General features: G+C 55.1%; 1 protein-coding gene across 1 annotated transcript; it reads right to left on the reverse strand.

The window, feature by feature from the left end:
- Nucleotides 1–512: 512 nt before the first annotated feature.
- EN1 (engrailed homeobox 1) lies at nt 513–4,808 on the reverse strand. Its single transcript, XM_046018025.1, has 2 exons — nt 3,956–4,808; nt 513–829 (listed from the first exon to the last, which is right to left on the reverse strand). The coding sequence occupies exons 1-2, from the start codon at nt 4,806–4,808 to the stop codon at nt 513–515; spliced, it is 1,170 nt and encodes a 389-aa protein (XP_045873981.1).
- Between the last annotated feature and the right edge of the window lie 17,381 nt (nt 4,809–22,189).

Consider the following 22,189-nt stretch of genomic DNA (forward strand, 5'->3'; position numbering starts at 1 on the left):
GCACCAGAGAAGCGACAACATTCAAAAGAAAAAGGCAACGAAAACGAAACTGGGCCGGGGGCAGCGAGGCGGAGGTCGGGGATAAAATAATTATAATAATTATAATAATTATAACAATAATAATAAAGGAGATTAATAAAAAGTCCAGCAAATAGAGATCGCTACACATATTTCTTTTCCTTACCTGAAATTAAATATATACAAGGTCGTAAGCGGTTTGGCTAGATAGAGCTTTAAGGAGTTCGCTGTTTCCGCCCCTTATACTGTGAATAGAGAATAGATCTTATTTTTCGATAGCACCTGTCCGAGTCTTTCTCCCTTTTTAAAAAATGGTTCGTTCAAACGTGACTCTCCATTCTGAGACTCTCTCTGTCTTCCCTGTTGCTCCCTCCCTCCTGTGCGCGGATTCTTTCTCCCGGGGCGTGGGACCGGCCAGGCGGCGGCGGCGGTGGCGATGCCAGGAGGGGGCGCGGGCGCGGCGGCCGGACCGCGCGGCCCCAGCCGGCGGGCGGCTACTCGCTCTCGTCTTTGTCCTGGACCGTGGTGGTCGAGTGGTTGTACAGTCCCTGCGCCATGAGGTGCAGCGCCAGGCCGTTCTTGATGCCTGTAGCTTTCTTGATCTTGGCGCGCTTGTTCTGGAACCAGATCTTGATCTGGGACTCGTTGAGGCTGAGCTCCTGGGCCAGGGTCTGCCGCCGCTGCTCCGTGATGTAGCGGTTCGCCTGGAACTCCGCCTTGAGTCTCTGCAGCTGCTCGGCCGTGAACGCCGTCCGCGGCCGCTTGTCCTCCTTCTCGTTCTTCTTCTTCTTCAGCTTCCTGGTGCGCGGACCTGCAGCGGCGGAGAGGGCCGGGTGGTGGGGGGGTGGGGTGGGGACGGAGGGCAGAGGGGAGGGGGTGGGGAGAGGGCAGAGGAAGCCGTGAGAATTGCAGAGCCGAGCGAGGATCGCGCCCCGCGCTTTCCGGGCCATAGCCGAGGCCCTGCTGAGTCCCTGGCTCCCTCCCGCCCGCGGGCCCCGAGATCAATCGCCTGGCTGTTGGGGTCGCCGACTTCCCTTCTGGGGGGCCAGAAGGGGCGCGGAGGAAAACTGGCTCTGCTTGTCCGTGCACCCCTCGCCCCAATTCGGAACCAGAGAGTCGCGCGCCACGCTTAAATCCCATAATCCAAGATGGAGAGACATTCGGAGCCCCATCCGGTGGATCCCAGAGTTGGAGGTCAGGGGTCTACTGTCTTCACAGCCCTGGAATAAAAAGAGGCTCAAGACTAGACCAGCGAAGATACCGGGCAGGAGTGCTCTGAGGGAACTGCCAGTCTGCAAACTAATCCTCCTTTCCTCCTCCAGAAATGCACCTACGCCCAGCACTTAGGATAGGACCCCATCTGCTTGTAGAAATTGACCCTAGAAAACAAGGGGATAGGGCTGTGAGGGGCTTCCTAGATCCGAACTCTTTGGTGTATGTTCTCTCTGCTCCTCCCTTCTCTTTGGCCTGAAGGAAAGCCTTTTTAGGGGCCCAGGGAGACACTGACCATCCCCTTCTCTGAAGGGGGAACAAGGCTTTCACCCAGTGGCACACCTTACCCACATGACCCTGGCCCCCAGGGTTCTCTGCCTTTCCCTGTGGATGGTGCCAGTAAGAAAGAGGACTCCCCATTCCTCCACCCAGTTGTACAGGCAAGGTCTCCCTTCTGGCTCTTTTCAACATACAACCCTACAGTTTCTGGACTGAAAAGTCCTATGTAACAAAAACAGGCCATATCTGCTTCCCCTGCCCATCTATGACATTTGCAAGGAGACTACATCCGCCCTCCTCCCTGTTCATGAGCAAAATACAGGCAGAGGGAGAGACCCAGAGGGACAATACGGACACAAACCTGCGCTTTGCCCCTATGATGGTAATGGGAGGAGGCCCCAGCAAACCTCCCCAAGATGGTGAGGTCTCTCCCAAAACCTAGTCTGGAAAGAGAGCTGCTGTGAGGACCAGCCCTGGAGAGAGAAGGGGGTAAGAGGAGGCAGCCTTCAAAGCCTGCACCTCTGTTTCCGCAGCCCTAGCCCCAAGGCTTCCGGCATTTACTTGATGGGCCCTGTCTTGGTTATGGGAGCTCCCTGAGCCAAGTTAAGTCCTTGTCGGGCCTTTTCATATCTGAAACTGTCTGGAAAGAAGGGTCTTCACTAGCATCTCCAACCCTAGCAACAGAGGGGCAAGCTGGGCTGCTGTCTCCCAGGGAAAGCCAGCGCCTGGGGTCACCAACTATCCTATGACAAAAGAGTCCAGGCCTGGCTGACTGCAGCGACTCAGGTCTGGGCTGAGGTTCACCTCCCTGAACTGCTCGGTTGGGAGGAGCCCGTCCTCTGCCTCCCCAGGCACATAAGAGGGAAAGCGGCCAAGAACAAAAGGCAAGGCCCGCTGCTGAGATCTGTGCAGAGAGGACTGAGAGGTGGGGCGGGGAGGAAGAACAGCCTCAGTTTAGATTAGTAATTAGCTGAGCGAACAGAGATGGCCCAGGAAATGTGCCCATCTCCGTAAAGGCCCTGCTGTGCGTTGTGCCTCCCGGACTTTGTGAGGAGTGTTGTTGTGTACGTGTGTGCAGAGGCACGGACACTTGTAATAAAATCGTAGCCTCCTGGCCAGCCGCACAGCCTGACAGCTCAATCACTCTATCCATCAGGCGAGTCAATCAAAGCAGCTTTTCGGAGGTTCAGGGAGCCCGACGTGTCAATAACGGGGCTCGAGATGGCGGGGGCTGATAGCGCGCATCGATCCGCGCCCGGCCGGCAACCGTGGGGAGGCTAGACACCAGCCGGAGTCGAGCGGCGGCGCATGGCTACGCTGTGCCCGGTCTCCGACCGAACCAGGGTGCCCGGAACAGCAATTGTAGGCCAGAACCCCTGCCGCCCTCCTCGCCGCGCCCATCGGGGCCTCTCGGCCACTGCAGCCCCGGCAGGCGGGCAGGCCCCAGCCTCCTCTCCTGGGGCCTAGGGCTGTCCCAGCGCAAGTTTCTCGGTCTCGGGGATTCCAAGCGCGAGGGACACGCGGGGAAAAGACCGAAGGAGGTCTAGAAAAACAACCTCAGCTGGCAAGAATCTGCTAACTGGCAGATGCGGGGAAGAAAGCAGTGAAAGAAGGAAGGGGCAGGGCCGAAAGGATGTGCGAGAAGTGCCACGGAGAAGCTGCCTGGGAGGTTGCCAGTCATGCCCCGTGCCCCCGCGATCTAGCCAGAGCCTGACCCGTCTCCTCTCCGCTCCCACTGTCTCTGAGCTCTATGGAACCAGGAGCCAGGGACTCTCCGCACCGATCGTTCTGGCAACCATCTTTCCCTGCATTCTACCTACCCGGGTCAGACTCTAGCTTACCCGGCCTGGGGAAGAGGCACAGCGATCAAAGGCTATCCTCTCTTTCTATGTGCCCTCCAATCTATCTCTCTGTAAATGAACTGGCCTCAGAAAATATCGAGATGGTGTTTGTGTTTGTAAATATCGAGAAGGTGACGATTATTTCTCTGATCTGAGCCTGGCTCCTTGGCCTCCGCACGACCACCAGGCTGGCAGGAGATCAGACCCAGATCACTAGGCCCACCTTCCCGCCGGCTCTAAACATCCCCTCTCCCCCGAAGAAAAATCAATGGCTGATTGTGTGTGTGTGTGTGTTTCTTAGAATAATAAAGGTAATACACAAAGAAGGCCCGAGGGGCTCGGAGTGCAAAACCGAAGGACCCAGACTCGAGCTTCCTGTGCCAGGAGCTGTAGCCAGCTTCTCGAGTGGTGGCCACAGAGGCCAAGAGCACAGAACTGGGGGCACACCGGGCTGTGACTGGGACCGAGGTGAGGAGGAGAAAGCAGGCGTGAGAGAAGAGAGCACCCAAGGCCGGGTCGGCTCTCCCCAGCACGGCGGCGGCTAAGAGTTCTGGGGCTGTCCGTGGGACCAAAAGTTACGGCACAGCCGGGGGTTGGGTACTCACCGGAGGACGGGCGATCCGAGTAGCGCGTGCAGTACACCCAAGCGGGCCATACGAGGGGCTGCTGCGAGTCAGTTTTGACTACCGGCCCGCCGTTGGCTGAGCCCATAAGCAGGATGGCGGGGTTACCGTGCTCCGGGTACTTGGCACCCTGCGCACTGGGGCTCCCCACACCGCCTCCGCTGCCGCCGCCGCTGTCCGAAGGCTTGGCCGCCGCCGCCGCCGCCGCCGCCGCCACAGCCGCCGCCGCCGCTGCCGCCGCCGGGTTCCCGGCTTTAGACGCACCCGCACCGCCGCCGGCTGTTGGCGGAGAGCCGTCGGGTGGGCCACAGTTTACGTCCGGGGCGCATAAGAGCGAGGCGGCGCCCGGCGCCCGCGTGCCCAGCGGGTGGACAGGGTCTCTACCTGCGCCGGTCTGGCCTCTGTCACGCTCGACCCGGCCTCCTCCTGCGCCTCCTCCGGCCGCCGCCGCCACCAGGAGCTGCGGCGGCGGCTGCTCCTTTTTGCAGCCGAAGTCCGGCCTCAGGATGTTGTCGATGAAAAAGTTGGTGGTGCGGTGCAGCTGGGCCGCGGGCTGCGGCTGGTGAGCAGGCGCCGCGAGATGCTGCGGCGGCGGCGGCGGCGGGGGCGGGGGGTGCGGGGGGAGGTGCGGGTGGTGGGCCAGGGGCGGCAGGCAGGGCGCCGCGGGTGGCGAGGGGGGCGCGGGCTGCGGGGACACCGGCACGCTGTCTCCATCGCTGCCGCTGCTGCCGCTGGCGCCGGGGCTCAGGCTCAGGCTGCCCGGGGCCGCTGCCACCGCCGCCGCGCCGAGGCCCGAGTCGCGCTGACTTTTAGGTTCCGGCTGCTGTTCTTCCATGCTCGGCCACCCCGCCGCCCCGGCCGCCGCGCCGGCCCCCGCCCCCCCCGCCTCGCTCCCCACCCCACTTTGCCAGCGGCCCGTGGGGGTGCGCGGAGGAAGGAGGCCGGCGAAGCCCCAGCGAAGGCACGGGGCGGGTGCTGGAAAAAAAGCCCAGGCGTCTGGCCTGGATCGCTCGCTCTTATCGAGCAGATAGATCTCGCTGTCTCTCCCTCTCTCTAATTTGTAGACATCCAGATATGGAGACACTTGGCTATTTCTTTTTTTCTTTCTGCAACCAGATTCAATGATTTGCTTTAAATGGGGAGTAAGCCACAGCCAAAAAGGGGGGGAAAAAAGAAAAGAAAAAAAGAAAGCAAGAAAAAAGAAAAAAAAGCTCCAATAAATTTTTTTCTTAAAGGGAAAAAATAGTCTTTAAAGTCTAGCCATCTTCCTAGGCAGTAGTGAGGGGTTTGACTTCCCCGAGTGTCACGCTCAGCTGTGCCCAGAGCGCGAGGCTGGCAGCGCCTTTAATCGCCTTTGCTTTTTTTTGCAGGGAGAGCGCGTCTCCGCCAGCGCCGGGGCTGCCTTTTTTTTTTTTTTTTTTTCCCCTCAAATCTCTGACAGCTCGGATCTTTGCACAAACTCTCTCGCTTAAAAAAAAAATCACCCAGGCACACTTTTTGCCTTCAAACCGGAAGCACGTGAGTCAGGCCGCACGTGTGCGGGGCCAATGGCGAGCCAGGACTCGCGCTGACACCCGGGCCTCGGCCCAATGGGAGCGCGCGGGACTTTGCGGATAAATAATCCGGGGGCGGCGGCCGCAGGCGGAGAGGGGGCGCCGCGGCTAGGGCCCAGCGCCTCCTTCTCGCCCTCCCCCACCCGCGCCCAAGCCCCTCCCCCTCTTTCAAGGCAGGACCGAGGAAGGGGCAAAGGAGTGACCAGGGAGGGGTGGATTTCGGGGTGTAGGCAAATAGAGAAGCAACTCCATAAACAACTTGTTGGAGAAATGCAGGATTATGGGTGCGTGTGCGCCGGGCACAGGGTCAGGAGGCAGGGGCCTCGGCTCTTGTACATCTCTATGCCTAAGAAACTCAGCCTTTTATTTTCTTTTTCTTGTTATGAAGGGTGAAATGTTGTCACGTGTGTGTGTGTGTGTGTGTGTAAAGGGAGTGGGGTGAGACGAAGAGGGTGGGTGATGTGAAATAGACCTAGAGTTGGTTACTTTCAGAGAAGCCCTTTATTTTTTTCTTAAATAGCAAACTCCGGAGGCCAGCTGCGCCTAGCTAGCACCGGCTGTTTGTAGATTTTGCAGTGCATGCCGGCCAGCTGCATTGCATGTCCTTTCCGGAGTATTCCTACTCTGTCCTACCCTGTCCGGATCTTCGACAACCCCCGGGAGCTGTCCTGGCGCCATTAAGCCAAGCCCAGAGGGCGCGAGAGAGCCCGAGCGCCGGTCGCGCCGGGCGCCTGTTTTTTCCCCTGGCCGCCGGAGTTGAAGCCATCTGGGCATCGTGGAGTTGTCCTGGGCTGGCCCCTGGGCTGAACAAGTCCGAGTGCGGATGTGCGCGGGGCACGGCTTTTTGGTTTACGGTAACCTCTGGTTAGATTTTCCTGCAAAGTGAAATCAAACAAATGAAAGTACTGCACCCTAAGTGTTTGCCCTAGCCAGCTGACGATGTGGACAACGAGTTTACCCCGGCTGCCCAGATTTCTCTGGAATTGTTCTCGACTCTTTGGAGGCCTCTGGCTCTAGCCCTGCGTGTTCTTCCCAAGCTTTGGGGGAGCACGGAGGCTCATGCCAATTCCACGCTCACGGAGACCCGCCTCCATTGCGCTGGGCCCCTTTTTGCGGTTTCCTCGTCGAGGCACCCTAAAAGTTTCCCCGTCGCTAAGGATGGGGTGGGGGGAGGTGAGGCGCTGGACACCGGCAGGGTTTGACTGTCCAGCTGTTTTGGAGGGCCAGGCTCAGACTGTGTCCTGAAGCCTGCGGTACTGGAGAGTGGCTAGAAAGGCTCGGGCAACCTAGGCCTTCTTCGGGATGTTAGCTTGGAGCTCCAGCGAACCTGTTCTCCCTGACTGCCATCCTTAACTGGGACGTCGGAGAAAGGGTCTCTGGGGATACTGTCTTATAGGATAATACAAAATAACTCCCCCGTGCCCCCCCCCCCGAAAAGTCACAGAGGGTTAGGAGGAAAATAAAACGAAAACCCGCAAAAGGCCGAACCACCGCAGGGGCCGAAGTTCCTCAGAGGCGCTGGTGGAGAGCGAGAGTTCGTTCGGATTGCTGGCTGGATCTTCGGGTCAGCCGAGGGCCTTCCTATACTAACCCTATATTCCTATACTAACCCTATATTCAAATATATATAGATCCTGGTTATACCTGACCGGCGGCCTGGGTCCGGAACCATTTTCAGAAGCGCTGCGCAAAGCAGGCCCGCGGTGATCTCCCCAACCCTCCCAAGCTGCCCCCCAACCCCACCTTGGAGTCTACCCGGTCGTCTTCAGTTATACACCCAAGGGCTCCCCGAAATCTCTCTGTGCCCCCACCCTTTTCTCCCCGAAATGGGGGTGGGATTTTATTTATATTTAAGTTCGCAAAATTGAAATCTTTATCCCGCAAGCGAGCGTGGGTACTTAATTAAATTCTAATTAGGACACTATCAATATCCTATTTAGCCGCGTAGCTTTTGTGCGCCGCGGTCCCTTTCAGCTCCGTAAATAGGGTCTCGACGCCTTATCTCGCCTGCAGGAGACGCCTCGAGAAGGGCTGCGGAAGATAATTTATAGGTTTTAATTACTCTTCATTCCGCCTGATCAGCTTGGCGTTCATCACAGGCCTGTGAATAAAACCCTGGTCAAAAGCTCTGTCACATCGCGCTGGCAAGACGCTTAATCAAAGTGAGCGGCCCCGCGCGCCGCGCGGCCGGGCTCTTCCACGTAATTTCCAGCCAGCTGATAAAGCCAGCTGAATAATGCGGCGGCCCTTTGGAGACACCATTTACAGAAATGACTTTATTGACGGCTTAACGTCGGTAATTCATTTTACCTTTCATGTAGTGGAGCCCGGATTTGTTACAGTAATGGGATGATAAATGCACCCGTGGCCCACGAGCTGGGGCTGGATTAGCGGCGCTCCCGCGCGCTGCTTGGTCCCCCCCCCCAACCTCCCCCAGGCCAAGCCTGCGCCCCCGGATGCTCAGCACCCAGCACCTTCAGCTCTCCCTGACCCCCACCCGGGCCCACGCCCTCCTCTCCTTCCTGAAAATGAACACAGTGTGCTAGCGGGTTGGTGTCCTAGCAAGCCTGGAAGTGGAGTGTGTGTGTGCTGAGAGTGAGCAAATGTTGGCCGGGATGGGTGTGTGAGGGGTTCCGGAGGACTTGGAGTGGGCTCAGGTCTGGGCATGTGGGTGAGGAAGTACTGGCTGGGTGAGTTGTGAGTCTGTGGGTAAAGGGGTTGCAATGTGGATGGAGCCGTATGTAGGTACTCATCTGAATACATTTGTGTGGCTGTGTGTTTGGGGTGTACTCCTTTCTGCCTTTGACAATTAAGGAATTTCTTCCAACTTGATAGATATCCAGGTGGGGATGGCCAGAAGGTAGTCTGACAGGAAGCAAGTGGGGAAATCTACAAGCAGGAGAACCTAGTCCCTTTCTCCAAATGCCCTCTGCTTCTGGGCCAAAGATATGGAAGTTTGGAGGCACCCACTGTCAGTTTCCATTGCCTTCAAGTTCTGAGCTGTGCAGTTTCCCCAGGGCAAGAGGCTGCACAGGAGGCCACTGACCTAGCCACATCTGTACAGTAGATAGTCCCCAGGCTCCGCTTCTATTCCCAGCCCACGTTCAGGTGGAGAATAAGGAAAAAGATTTTTTTGTTTTAAATGCTGAAGGGGGAACCCCTATATTTTATTTCCCCATTCGTGGGAAGGAGGGGGCCCAAAGAGGCTTTCACTGGTGGTGGTGTGGTGGGTGGGAGAAGCAGGATAGAGAGACCCCCAACGCTACTGCCTCTCTCCCAGTCCCAGACTACTTCCTCCATTTTCTGCATTCCCTGCGGCTAATGGGGGCTTCCACTGAGCAAAAGGCACCTGGCCAAACAGACAGGAAGTATGTTTGTGTGTTTGGGGGGTGCTAGAGAAGTCTGAGGGTCATATAGCAGGAAGAGTGATGAGTGCTTTTCAAGGTGAAGGCTGAGAAATTATACCTTTGCCTCTCCTCTTCCCATTCTTACAAAAACCACTTATCAATTTGCAGAGTGGCCTATGGCCATGGGGGCCAAAGCCTGTATTTGTGTCTATTCGCTTGTGTATGTGAGAACCACAAAGAGAGTCTATGAAAGCGCTGATTGTGTGTCTGTGTATTTGTGTGTATGGCAGGAGGCTTGTGTATGCACATTTCAGCATGTACCCCCAAGTCTGCCCCACCAGCCAGTCGGGTTCAAAGAAATGTGTTTGTGAGGGTTCGGGTGCGGGGTGTTCCAAAAAAAGAGATCTCCCACCAACCTGCATTTCTGCAATTCTGCATTTCTGCAGAATTTTGAATTTCGTTTAGACAGAGACAAATGCCATGGTCCCACCTGCTTCCACCTCTCTTTGGAGGATGGGTGTGAGAATTGTGAAGGAAACCCTTGCAGCCTGGCCAGGCGTGTGCGCGATGGGCCGAGAGTACGAGCGTGTTGCATGCACACGGTGGTAATCGCATTTCGAGTGTAGATCAGATGGCGGTGGGGCCTCGTGGCGCGGGACATGAATGAGTTGTCGCAACACAATAGCGTGCAGCCTTCCTACGGGGACTGGGTGACCAGCGGTTTTGTTGGGAGTGAATGCGAGGAGATTTCTGCTACAAGTGCGGCGGTATTATTATGAGCCAGAAGGTCAGACTATACATCGCAGGTCCCCAAAGCCTATAGACCTTGGGAAATGTGGGGCCTCGAGCCACGTCATTGTACCTGACAGTCCTTTCAATAGACTAATTCAATTAGCGCTCTTGGTTTTGGTCTTCATTTGGAAGCGATAATAATGTGGTGGGTGGGTGGGTGCAGGGGGATTCCTTGGGTATTGGTTAGGGATCATAAGCAATTCTGCCCGAAGCTTGGCGTGGGACTGGGGGAGGCGGGGGAAGGGCAAAAGCTGAAATGGGTGGGGGGTGCGTGGGAGGCAAACCATGGAAAATAAAATGCTCTGTTGACTCTCAAAATTGGGGTGGCAGCTTTGTTTGTAGATGGCCCAGAAGACTGGGAGAGGGGGGGTGGACTCAGGGAGAATTTTTTTTTTTTCTGTGTGCATGAAATACACCAGTAAATGTCCAGATTCCTCAAAATTTTAAAGAAAGAAACAGAGAAAGAGAGAGAGAGAGAAAGAAGAAAGAAAGAAAGAGAAGGAAAGAAAGAAAGAAAGAAGAAAAGAAAGGAAGGTGTCTGCTGTTGGAGATTGTCCCCTTTGGGGATTTCAATATGTGGATTTATGTCCCCACCATTCTGCCTTCCCATAGGGTCTTCTCCCTTTTATCCGAGGGAACAGTAAACAGCGTGGACATTTTTTGTTCTAGAAATGGTTTGGTTTGGTTTGGGGATTTTTTTTTTCCTCTCAAGCCTGGTGGAGCTGAGAAATTTAAGCCTTTCTTCACTTGGCTGCGAGAAATGGGGGAAACATTTCAGTGATTTCGTAAACTATGTCTGGTAGGCAGAATTCGGAAAGTGCTCCCAGGACCCTGGCTTCGTTATTGAGCCCTACGGACTGCCTATCCCGCTGTCGCCGGGCGTCCAGGACGCCAGCACTCTAACACCGGACTGGTGGCCGCTGGCAGGTTGAGGAGCCGGGTTAGGGCTACGCAGGGATGTTGGCGAGCGAGACACAGGACCCCTAAGCTCTGACTACGGGGAAAGCCTTCCCCTTCTCCTCTGTATCCCCAAAACTTCTCTGGAGCTGTACCACACAGCTAGCCAGGCCCCTGGAGCCTAGGATTTTAGAGCTCACGGCTCCCAAAAGCAAGGGAACCACGCACTCGCACTATATATTTTTTCTTCACTTTAATCAGACATCCTGCTTTTCTCCTTAACGTGGAATTCCACCCAAACACAAAAACTGAAACGCTAGTCGTTTATCATCCCCCACAAAAATAGGAAAACCCGGAGTAAATTCAGCGTTTACGCTAGAATTCTCTTCTCTCCTTTATTTTGCTTTTCGTCCTCTCTCACCCCTCCCCCTCCTTAGCAGGTTCCCTGGAGCCCAGGCACCTTCAGACCCAGGAGGGTCCCTGGCCCACCCCAGTCCCCACCTGTCCAAGTGGCGGCTCCCACCTCGATCCTGCTCGGCGCGGGTCCGAGTCCACACCGACTGGCCGTGTGCACGCCGGTGGGTACCAGTGTGGGAGCAAACAAGGAAGGGCCAGCGCGGCTTCTGGGTTCTGCTGCCCCCCTCGGCTCTGTCCATGCTTCCCTGGAGGTCCAGACCCAACTTCAAAGTTGGGGACAAAAAAAAAAAAAAAATCGAGAAAAGAAGAAAAACCACGGCATCGAAGTCCTTTGCATAGGAATACCCCATGCAGTTCCAAAACCGCGTTCTTTCCGCTTGCCCCAGAGTAAACTGTCCTCCTTCTTCCCTTGACTCTCATAGGGGTGAGAGGTGTCCCTGGGATCTTCTCCCACTGACCCGGGAAAAAGAAGCAGATGTCCGCGCACCCAGCTTTCGCTGCTCTGGCTCCGGGCCCGCGCCTTCCTGTCTCCCTCCCCGCGGGCCCCAGAGCGCCAGCCAGGCCGCGCCCCCCTTTCGTCCTTGGGGACGCAGCCTCCCGATCCTCAACCCGGGGAGGATGCGGGACGCGCTCCGGGCTCCTGCCGAGGTCGGCGCTGCGAGAGGCTGGCGGGGAGGTGAGGGAGGGAAAAGTTTAGTCCGGAAGGGGAGCGGGCAGGTAGGAAGAGAAGTCTCGAGAGCCTGGAGTGGAGAGGGAAAGGGACAAGAACCTGGCGTCTGCCCCTACCCCCACCCTACCCCACCTCCTTTTTTCCTAGACTAGATCGCTTGCGGCTGAGTTGGGAGGGGAGGGGTCGCTGCAGTGCCGAGGCCTTCCCGGGCCACCCTCTCTGTCCGCTTGCTCCCGCAGAAACAGGAGAGGGACGAGTGTGCGCCGCGCGCGCGTGCGTGTTTGTACGTGACTCTGCGTGTGCGAGGCCTCACGTGAGTGCGTGTGCATGTGTGTCCGGGTGTGCACGGAAGGATTGTGTGCTTTTTCTATGTCCCACTAATCCTCATGGGCTTGTGCTATGTTCGCGTGTGCAAGAGTGTGTGTGCATGGGCTCGGCACCGGTGTACGTGCCCGTGCATGTCCATGCGTGCAGAGTCTCCGGGTGTGTGTTTTTGTGCGAGCTGGGAATGAGAGGACAACTCCCTTTACACAGGCTTTGGAAGTGCTGCCCGTTAAGTCGCAAGGACCAGGAAGCTCTGAGCCAAACCCAACAGCTCACCTCCCACCCCCAACCCCACCCTACACCCTCCCTTCCACCCCCACCTCTGGGCAGAGTGGTGGAGGCTGTGTTGGAACTATGCAAAGGCAGACTTCGAAGATTAAAACAGCTGCTGGTTTTCCCCTTCCCCTCCAAGACCCCCCTAAGCAGCTTGGAAGCCTTAAAGGGTGACTGGGGGAAGGTGGGCACCACGTGACAAAGTCAAGCTCAAAGGGACCTCAGGGAGAGGATAGAACCAAAGCCCACTCCACAGATGCTGCAACTGAGGTCTGGAGAAGGAATGCACTAGGTCAGGGTCCCACAGAGGCCATCACTTGTTCCAGAGCTCGCCAAACCCAGCTCCCAGCCATGGGAGTTTGAGTTTTGCCCTGTGGCCTAAGTCCCAGATGAGAGCATAGGGCTGAGATAAAGGATAGTGCTCTTCTTTCCCTAGATGCCAAGCCGTTCCATTCACCTCTAAGTAAGGTTCACAATCTCCCCAATATGTGTGTGGGCGGATGGGGGCCTAAGGCAGAATCTCTTGGGGCTGGGAATGCAGCGGAAGGCAAGGAGGAGACCCAATTTCTCCTTTGGTAGGGTCTCACCCCAGGCCCTTATGGGCCCCTCCCACCGCAAGGGGTTAGCAGCTTCCTCTTCACCCCCACTCACCATCAGAACTTTCCAGGCTTGAATGGTACAGTTAGGGATGGGGGTGGGGGGTGTAGGCTGGCCTCACTTCCTGCCTAGGGTGGGAGTGGGGGAGAGACAATGGGGCGTGGTGGTAGCAACCGACCCCAAAGCCATTCCATACACGTCCCTCCCCTCCCACGCCAAGGACGCCAGTCCCAAAACTGTTATGCAAAGGAGTCAAGTATGTGATCTTCTGGTGATCAAAGCGGCAAAGCCAAATATTAGAGAAGTCAATAATGGATGAGCAGATTAAGAAACCCAACTCGCGGACAATTATTGTCGCCATTGAAAAAGCGCCCTCTTCCCCTTATTCTCCCCCCACCCTCCAAATATAAAAGAAAAAATTATGTGAAGGATAGGAGCTGGAGATGGTGGCTGAGAAAGGTGGCAGCTGAGGAGTGTGCGTGAATGAGCCCGTGCACGCAGGAGTTTGTTAAGGGAAGATAACGCCCCCTAGGGGTGACCCTAGTGGGTCCTGGTGTTTTGTACAGCCAAGCGCGCAGAGCCCTGCCCTCTGCACCCAATTCTCATTGACTCCTTAGACAGGGGCGAGGCCTTTCTGAGCCGCAAGGCTAGAATCGGGGTTTCTAGGGATTTTCTTTTCAAACCACTCAGCACCCAACCTGAGCCCCCCCCCCTCCCCAACCACCGCTACACCCCTTACGGTCCTCTTTATCGGGAGAGGGACCCTAGGCCAGCAGTTAGGGCTAGGAGCAGCTTCCAAGAGGCGCCGCGAATTCCCTGCTGGTTTTCCTGTGAGGAACGCGCCATCTGTCGGTGCTTTCAGAGAACTGCACCTGAATGGTGCTCAAGGGAAAGAGGCTTGTGATTCAAGTCCCTGGATCCGCGGGAGAGAAATGTGGCCTCTTTCCTGTCAGCCAACGGGGGACCGAGGAAAGACAACGGGATTCCGGGAAAGGATCCTTCTTGGGATCCCCTCGCCTTATGAGAGTCAAAGCTGGAGAGAAAAAACCCCGAGGGGCTCTTTGCTCTGTGATTCGGAAAGCAGAAAATGCCTGAGACACAGTGGAATGCACGCCGCCTTGCGAGTCAGGGACTGGGTTCCTTTGACCGCTCTGTCTGCTGTGTGACCTTGAGCAGGCCCCTGATTCTCTCTGAGCCTGTTTCTTTATTCTAACACCGAGGGAATTAGATTAGATCGATCCCCTCTCCACTCTGACCTTGAATCTAGCATTGAATCTCAGCCGTAAATGTAGATACCTGTGTGTTTTCTTACTAACTCTTAATAGATCCTGGATCTTTATATACCATTTATATCCTAATCTCTTACACATATTTAATATATAGCTGCTTTGATTATATTACTGTGTTCTCTGTTATCCAAAAATTTCCTTTGATGGGGGTAGGGACGTTTTTTGTCCCGAGTTATCTTGATAAGTGTCCATTTACTAAAATCTTTTTTTTTTTTTTTAAAGAATCAACAAAACAAGAAAACTTTGTTCACTTTGCAGTGTGAACACGCTGGGGAGGACCCATGGGGAGGATCACGTCATGGGGCCAGCAAGTACATAATGGATACTAACGTGGGAGGCTTATAGGAGAAGACCCAGGCCCCGGATCTGGGTCAGTGTCCAAGAGAGGACCGAAGAAGAACGGAGGCTAGGCCACGGACACTCTGAGTCCACCCCCACCACCGGGGGCGTGCACCGGCCCTTACTCAGAGGCTCCCTCACGGACGGTGTCCGGAGAGCAGAAAAGACAAGCATTAAGACCAGTGTCAGATAGCTCAAACCTCAAACCACTTCCCCTCGAACTCCCCATGAAATTAATAGAGCGCGGAAATGGGGGCAGGGGGCGGGGAGGGGGCAATACTTTGCTGGAGTTACCGGGAGACCGCGTATAACTTCCTCTCGGAGTTCCATGATTGCGCAGCTGGAGGAAAGCGCGGGTTCCGTGCGGTGGGACCTTTCCGCCAGGCCTGGCGCCCAAGCGTGGGGCAGCCTGGCCGAGTTCGGCGGGTTGGGCAGCCCCAACCGGTCCGCGCCTGACGGGGCAGCAGACCTGGCCTTAGCGCTAAGCTGGTCTTCAGCTCCCCAAGCAGCTCCGCAGCTGGGCGGAGGCCGCGCGTCCCTTCCCCCGGGAATAAGAAACTGCCCTGGGGACAATCAGAGGAGCTGCCACTTTGAACCCTGGACCCTTTGCTTTCCGAATGGAGAGAATGTTTCTGATCTTTCCGTCTGTGAGTCCAGGAATCCTTCTGGGAGCGCCTGCTCCTCCTCGGAAGTGGTGAATTTCAGCGTCTTGAAAAGCCGAACGCAAGTGGGATTCAGGCTTGGGGTTAATGTTCCTATTTAGAGATGGAAAAGTGGAGGTGGGGAGGTCGATCATTTGTCCTGTGGCCAGCAGTCTGAACGCAGCCCGAGGCCTGAAGTCTCGGGATTTTTCGATTTTGCGCCCGCTCTCCGGAGTTCCAGTCCCACTGGTGGCCAGGGGGTTGGCGGTTCTGGTTCCTGGCGCCGCAGGACTCACACCGCGTGCGATGGCGGCGCTTTCCCAGGCCGTCAGCCTTGACTCCTGGAATTCGGAACTTCGTCCTTTCTGGCTTGGGTTAGCTGTTCTGGGGTCAACCGGCTACCCACGAAGTCAGGTCGGCCTGGGAGCTGCCAGGGTCTAGCGAAGCCGGCACACTGGGGCCTGTGGCGAGCCCGGGGCGGAAGCTGTGGGTTGAGCGGAGTGGCCGCGTGGACACTGTCGCCGGCCAGACCGGGAAACAGCGGGGACTATGTAACTAAACAAGGGCGCGACTGGACTCTCCCAGGCGAGCCACGGAGCCCTGGCTTCATGAAGCGAGGTCAAGGCTCGGGCGGAGGGTGGGGAGTTGGCATGGCGCGAATGCGTTGCCAGGAGCTGAGAGGAGGGAACCCTGCAGAACCTACTGGAGCCCAGGAGTGCCAGGTCCAATTTGCTAGGCTCAGGCCAGCTTCAGAGGTGGGACTGACATAGAAAAATGAACCGATTTATTTTAAACATTTCTCACATTTCACTTGGAGTTTGCGGGTCTGCGAAGGGGAGAGAAGTAAGGAAGAGAGAAAGAAACTAGGGGAGAGAGATGGGAAGAGGGAGAGAGAGGGGAAAAGTTAGGGATAGAGAGAGGGGAGAGGGAGGGAGAGAGAGCCAGTGAGCGCAAGGGAGACCTTCCTCCAAAAGGCAAGGGAAGGACGGTAGAGTAGACAACCAATATTTATGGGGTGCCTGCTCTGGGCATGGCTCTCAACTCTCCAACTGGGTTAGCTCACTCAATTTTTCCTTTCAATCTAACCCATTGGGATATATAGTATCACCGGCTCCGGCTTACAAAGGAGGAAGGTGAGGCACAGATAGTCGATAGTCGTAAACTAGCCCAAGGGCATGTCCCTAGCAAGCCCAAAATGGAGAACCTCTCTCTAAAAGAGAGGTGGGGACCAGTCGGTTCAGGGGCCTCTCGAAGCTGTGCCACAGGCCCCAAGGAGGACGGGGATTCTAATTCCACCCCGCACGGACACGAAGCCTCCCTGCTCCCAAGCCCCAAAGTACGCTGCTTTCTGGGTTTCGCTGCGGGGGTCCGTGCAGTGAGCCCCCCGCGCCCCGCCCATGCCTTGCACGCTGGCTCCAGTCCTGGACAGAGAACTGAAACTCCATAGCCTCGGCCCGCTGCGAGGAGATGATCTTCCATCACACTGAAGGGCCCCACCGGAGAGCAGTGCAGAGGCCGCTGCCTCTCTCCAGGCTGGTATGGTCCGTGATCTTTCTCCGTGCTCCGAAGCCCAGGCACCGCGGACAGCGCGGAGCCTTGTTTGTCTGCACCAGGCGAGGGGTCAGAAATGCTGGTCTGGGCAGGCCCGCAGGCCCCAGCTCCTGCCTTCAGGTGTCCGCTTCCAGGTTCAGTGTCTGGTCTAAGCATCTGTTAGGAGCTTGCCAAAGCCCAGACTTTTTCAGACTTCCCCTTGGGGAGCAAGCAAGGACCTGACTGGGATGTGCATGGAACTCGGGTCCCACGAAGACAACAAGTCTCTGAGCTTCCCCAGACTCGCTCTTCCACTGTCCTGGCTAGGATAAGAGGGGGCCCCAGGGGCGGTTGGGGCCCATGGCAAAACCTGGAGGACCCAGTGCTTCCCAGCCATGCTGAGGCGGTCACCTCTCCAGGTCGCAGCCCTCCCAGGTCCTGGCAGTCCTTGCATGGATCATCACTAAGTTGCACAGAGCACCCTTGACTAGGATGGGAGTGTGGATAGGGAGGGAAGGAGGGGACCTAGGACCAGCATTGCCAGGAGATGGAAATCTCTCTGACTCCATTTTGACCCCAGGTCACTGGCTAGCCAATATCACTGGCTCCCCGGTTAAGTGGGCAGTGGGTCCTATACATAAGGGGACTCTGCTTGGTTTCCGCTCTCCCCCTCCCCATGAGTGGAAGGACTTTCCAGGAGAGAGAATGGAGATTCCTCGCTTGCTTTAGGAAAGCGTGGGTGTGAGGAGAGGAGGGGTGGACGTTCCCCCCAGGGTGGTAGGAACCACAGCTAACCACCAGAGATTTCAGTCCTGCTTCCTTCAGTCAAGCAGGCCTTGACTGCTTCCCTTTCCCTTTCACTTCCCACCGAGCTTTCCCCTTTGGCTGGGGGGATGGGGGGAGGGTGGCAGAATCAGAGGCCTTGTGCCAAAAAAGGTCTTATTGTCTCAGAAGTAGAACGCAGGGCTTCTCAAGGTCCTGATGGGGCTCTAGGGGCCAGGAAAGGAGCCTCCGTGCTGGCAAGAGGCAGCCTTTGCTGGCCCGCACCACTTCTCCATTTTAACAGACCGAATTAGATTCAGGATTTGTCAAATACTAAAAGCCTTCCTATCAGAGCAGCCTTAGGTTTGAGAATCACCACCCTGAGATTTTACAGTTACTTTAATGGAGAGGTTTGGAATGAGACTAAGGGTGTCAGCAGTTTTGAATAAGATTGAACTTGAACTTGACACAGGTTTTTTTTTTCTTTTTTTGAAAGGTGTCTGGAGCTTGAGTCAAAAAACAAGAGATTCCCTCCCCACCCCACTCCTGGAGGTTACAGGTACCTTGAGAGTGAGGTCCTGGGGGGGGGGGGTGTAGAATTTGCAGGCACTAGGGGGTGGCGATCTTGGCTGGGTCACCCTTGAGAATAAAAGCCGAGGGAGCGACTATGCAGCATCCCCTCTTCTTCATCAACTTTTAGCGCTTCTCTCTTCTCCCTGTCAGTCTCCCAGCTATCAAGTGCAGACTCGACAGGAATGTTGCAAGGAAAAACTAATTAAACAGCAGTACAATGCTTTGAAAATATTAAGTGTCATGTAAATGCCTAATGCTAATAATAATCTTGATGGTGGTAATTATGTGCCAGGAAGCACATCCCAGACAGTCCAGCTCTGAGCCCAAATGTGCATGTCTAGGAGAATCCCAGGGAACGCCCATTCTTTCTGCGGCGGAGCCCCAGCTCAGAAGCGCCAGGGGGAGGATGGGAGCTCCAGGTCACGCCCCCATCACCTGGGAGGCAAACCTGGGTTAACCAAGAAAGGGCTCCCTTAAGTCACTGCGCTCTCTGACAGGGGAGCGCCCATCATCACCTGTAAATTGGGGAATTTGAGATTCTGTGAGTGGCCACCCCCACGAGGCTCTGACAGGCTCTACCCTGCATTCACATCAAGGTCTGAGCTTTGTGAACTGGGTGCCTTCTGGTGAAGACATCGCTGCCTGCCGGAGCCTTTAGGTGGATTGAAAGAGAAGAATGTCCTCTCAGGGACACCCATCCCTCCCTCTTCCTCTTTCCCTGAATTCTGGGTGGGAGGGCCATGGGGCTATTGGATCTTCTCTTCAGCATTTTTCTAGTTTGATGAAACACCAGGCCTTCCCGGGATTTATAGTTTCCTTATAAGGCAATTTTGCCACTACCCGTCCCTCACCCCCATTTTCTCCCAATGGAAGCTTCCTGCTGCCGCCCTTCTCCCCATACTGCTACCCCTGGCCTGGAGCTCCAGGGCCCTTATTCTGCCAAAACCAGTGCCGGCTTTGAGGACAGCAAATTACAGTGAGTCACGATGAAGTGTTTTGGGAATTTCCACCCCAGAAATCACTGGGCCTTTTAGGGGTTTTGTACAATCACCTAGCTACTTCAGGGATACTCCTCACCCTTGAACTTGCCCTAATTTCATTTCTTTGTGACTGAAAGAGTAGTTACACATTTGGGTTCTTCTAGCTGCCTTTTTTTTCCTTTTTTCTTTCTTTTTTTTTTTTTTTTGTCTTCCTCAGTTTGGTGTGAGGTTCAGCCTTCACTGCTGCGTGATGACATACCCCTTCCCGTCTGGGAACTGTGTGGCTGCCTTTTCCAATTTATTATTCAAAAGAAGCAAATTCTTGTCTGTATATAATTTTTTATAGAAATTTTTAAAAAGATTTTATTTATTTATCTGACACAGAGAGAGAGATCACAAGTAGGCAGAGAGGCAGGCAGAGGGGCAGGGAGGGAGGGGGGAAGCAGACTCCCTGCTGAGCAGAGAGTCCGATGTGGGGCTCCATCCCAGGACCCTGATCATGACCTGAGCCGAAGGCAGAGGCTTTAACCCACTGAGCCACCCAGGCGCCCCTCTAAAAATATTTTTTATAGAAAAGGGGCACAGGGACAGAGGGAAAGGGAGAGAACCTTAAGCAGGCTCTGTGCCCAGCATGTGAGCCTAACATGGGGCTCCATCTCACGGCCCTGAGATCATGACCTGAGCCAAAATCAAGAGTCGGAGGGTTCACTGACTGAGCCACTCAGGAGCCCTCTTGTCTACATTTAAAAACAAAACACTTTGTTTTGCTTAAATTGGGCTTCAATAACTAAAAAACAACTTACCTTTAAAAGTAAACCTTTTTGGGGGGCACCTGGGTGGCTCAGTGGGTTGAGCCTCTGCCTTCAGCAGCTCGGGTCATGGTCTTGGGGTCCTGGAATCCTGGGATCAGCCCGCATAGGACTCTGCTCAGCAGAGAGTCGGCTTCTCTCTCTCTCTCTCTGCCTGCTTGTGATCTCTGTCAAATAAATAGATGAAATCTTTAAAAAAATAAAAAGTAACCCTTTTTTGAGAGACTGTGGACTCTGAGAAACTAAATGAGGGTTTTGGAGGGGAGGAGGTTGGGGGGTTCAGCAAATCTGGTGGTGGGTACTAAGGAGGGCACGTATTGCATGGAGCACTGGGTGTGATGCATAAATAATGAATCTTGGAACACTGAAAAAAATAAGATTAAATTCTAAAAAAAGATGAAAAAATAATAAAAGTAACCCTTTTTTATGTATCATATCAAAACAGGTGGTTTCCCCAGCTAATTCCTTTTTTAAAAGGCACTCAAATAAGAATGGTCACCAACCCTGACCGGTGTTAGGCTTTGGGGTTGAGACCACGTGGGAGGCAGTCAAACTTTGAGGCTTATGAGGTCAGACCTTGACCCCCACACACACATAAATGCACCGTGGAAAGAAATTCTGTAGTTGCATTTCCCTCTTTCCTGTCCAAATCCAGACTTTGCTTTTATTTCTTCTTTGTAATGGGAAGCACGGTGCCACTGGGCCCAGCCTTCTCACTTGTGTTCTAGCTGAGAAATGGGACACACAGTTGAGGGCAGGCCGAATGACCTGAGGCCAATGCACTGGTCTGCCAGGCCATCCTGCTTGTTGCTTCTTGGGATAAGGAGGAAAATCTGCTTGCAAAATTCCTCCTGGTTCCCAGATGTGACCTTAGGAATGGGCAGGTCCTGCAGCTGGAATATAGGATTCTCCCACTGACACCCCCAGCCGCCCAGGCAACCTCCAAGGCGCCTTCGGGCCCTTTCTAGGTGAGATGGTACAGTTCCTGTCCCCGACAGTGGGAAGTGACCGCAGTGTCCCTTCCCCACTCCCGGGCTCATTTTCTGGGTTGACATTGCACCCCCAGTGATCCCTGCACAGGAGTGGGAGCTGTGTGGTCTGAGAATATTTGGGGGTAGAAGGGCAAGAGTTAAGAGGTTTACCCATCCCTTCTGTAACTTTTTTTAAACGAGTTCGTTTGGTTGTTATTGGTACACTCAGCCCCGCCCGCGATGCCTGCTGCCTCGTGAAGTCTCTGTTTCCAAATCCGACAAGTCACCACGGGAGACACACTGGATGCTGCAGATAAGTTTTTACGACAGCCGTGGAGTCAGCCTGGGTGTTTTTATGAAGATATTGTTCACCGGAAAACATTCCGTCCTCCAGGAATTTCACAGCCAACGTGTGTTTCACTTTTTCGCATTTGGGCTCCCTTGGCTGGTGGTAGGGGAGTGTGGGGTGGAGCCGAGGAGACTGAGGGGGGCGCGGTTCTAGATTACAGGGAAGAAGCAAGGAGAGGATGGGGCTGTGTAGCGAGACACCCCCCACCCCCACAGCCCCCACATCCCCACTCCCACCCCCTCCACCTCCCCGCTCCGCTCCAGCCCGGGGAGGCTGCCCAGAGCATGGTAGCTTGGCCAGTTTTACTGGTGCTTTCCACCACACACACACAGGACTCCAGATCTTTATTTGACATCTGGAATTCTATGTTGGGTGCTGTGCTTGCCCTCTGTGTCCCCACGCACTTTATTTAATAATTTTGGTTAACTTAAAAAACACTCTGCCTTGAGCAGATCATTCAGGAAATGGGGCTTCTCTTCTGAGGTGGCAAGCTCTTTCTCCCCCACCTCCTCCATGGGCCGTCGCCAGCATAGTGCCCGACACTGAAAACCAATCCCTCCAGAAATTCAGTTGTTTCCACACTGGAGGCTGTTTGGCTTTGAGATCTGAAATGTTCAGCATATTCTCCAGATCATAGCATGTTAGCCGGTCCCGCAATAGCCTGGGAGTTTGGGTTCACCTTACCCCTCTCCACAGGAGTCCACAGAGTAGAGTGGGTCAAAGGTCTGTAGAAACCACTAGACTGAAATACTTCCCAAGCCTGCAGGGCCTGGCCCGGGGATGGGATGGAGGGGTGTCTCTCCTGGAGACTTTCCCATTTCTGTCCAGTAGGCCCTGCCCCAGCATGTCTAGATGAGATGTCTCGGCCCCATGTGAGGATCCAGGGTTCGAGGGATGAGTGCACCAGGCCTGGGAGGGCAGGCAGGCTGGCCTTCCTCCAGCATGTGTCCCAGGGAAGCTACTTTGATAGGAAGCCTGGCCAGTTCAGCTGTCCAGAGCATTCTCAGTGTGAAGTCAAGGCGGCTAATGGGGTGGGGAGGGGGGAGAGGGTTACAGGGCTTGGAACTCTTTACTATGACAAATCTCCTGTGGGCCAGAGAAAC

Source organism: Meles meles, chromosome 9 (assembly GCF_922984935.1).
Source record: "Meles meles chromosome 9, mMelMel3.1 paternal haplotype, whole genome shotgun sequence".
Classification (NCBI taxonomy): Eukaryota; Metazoa; Chordata; class Mammalia; order Carnivora; family Mustelidae; genus Meles; species Meles meles.

What these genes read in the sequence shown, in the direction of transcription:
- EN1 (XM_046018025.1), bottom strand. Translation starts at nt 4,808, where the DNA reads ATGGAAGAACAGCAGCCGGAACCTAAAAGTCAGCGCGACTCGGGCCTC. An exon ending in CTCGGATCGCCCGTCCTCCG is followed by an intron (nt 830 to 3,955) that starts GTGAGTACCCAA and finishes CCGCCGCTGCAG; the next exon opens with GTCCGCGCACCAGGAAGCTG.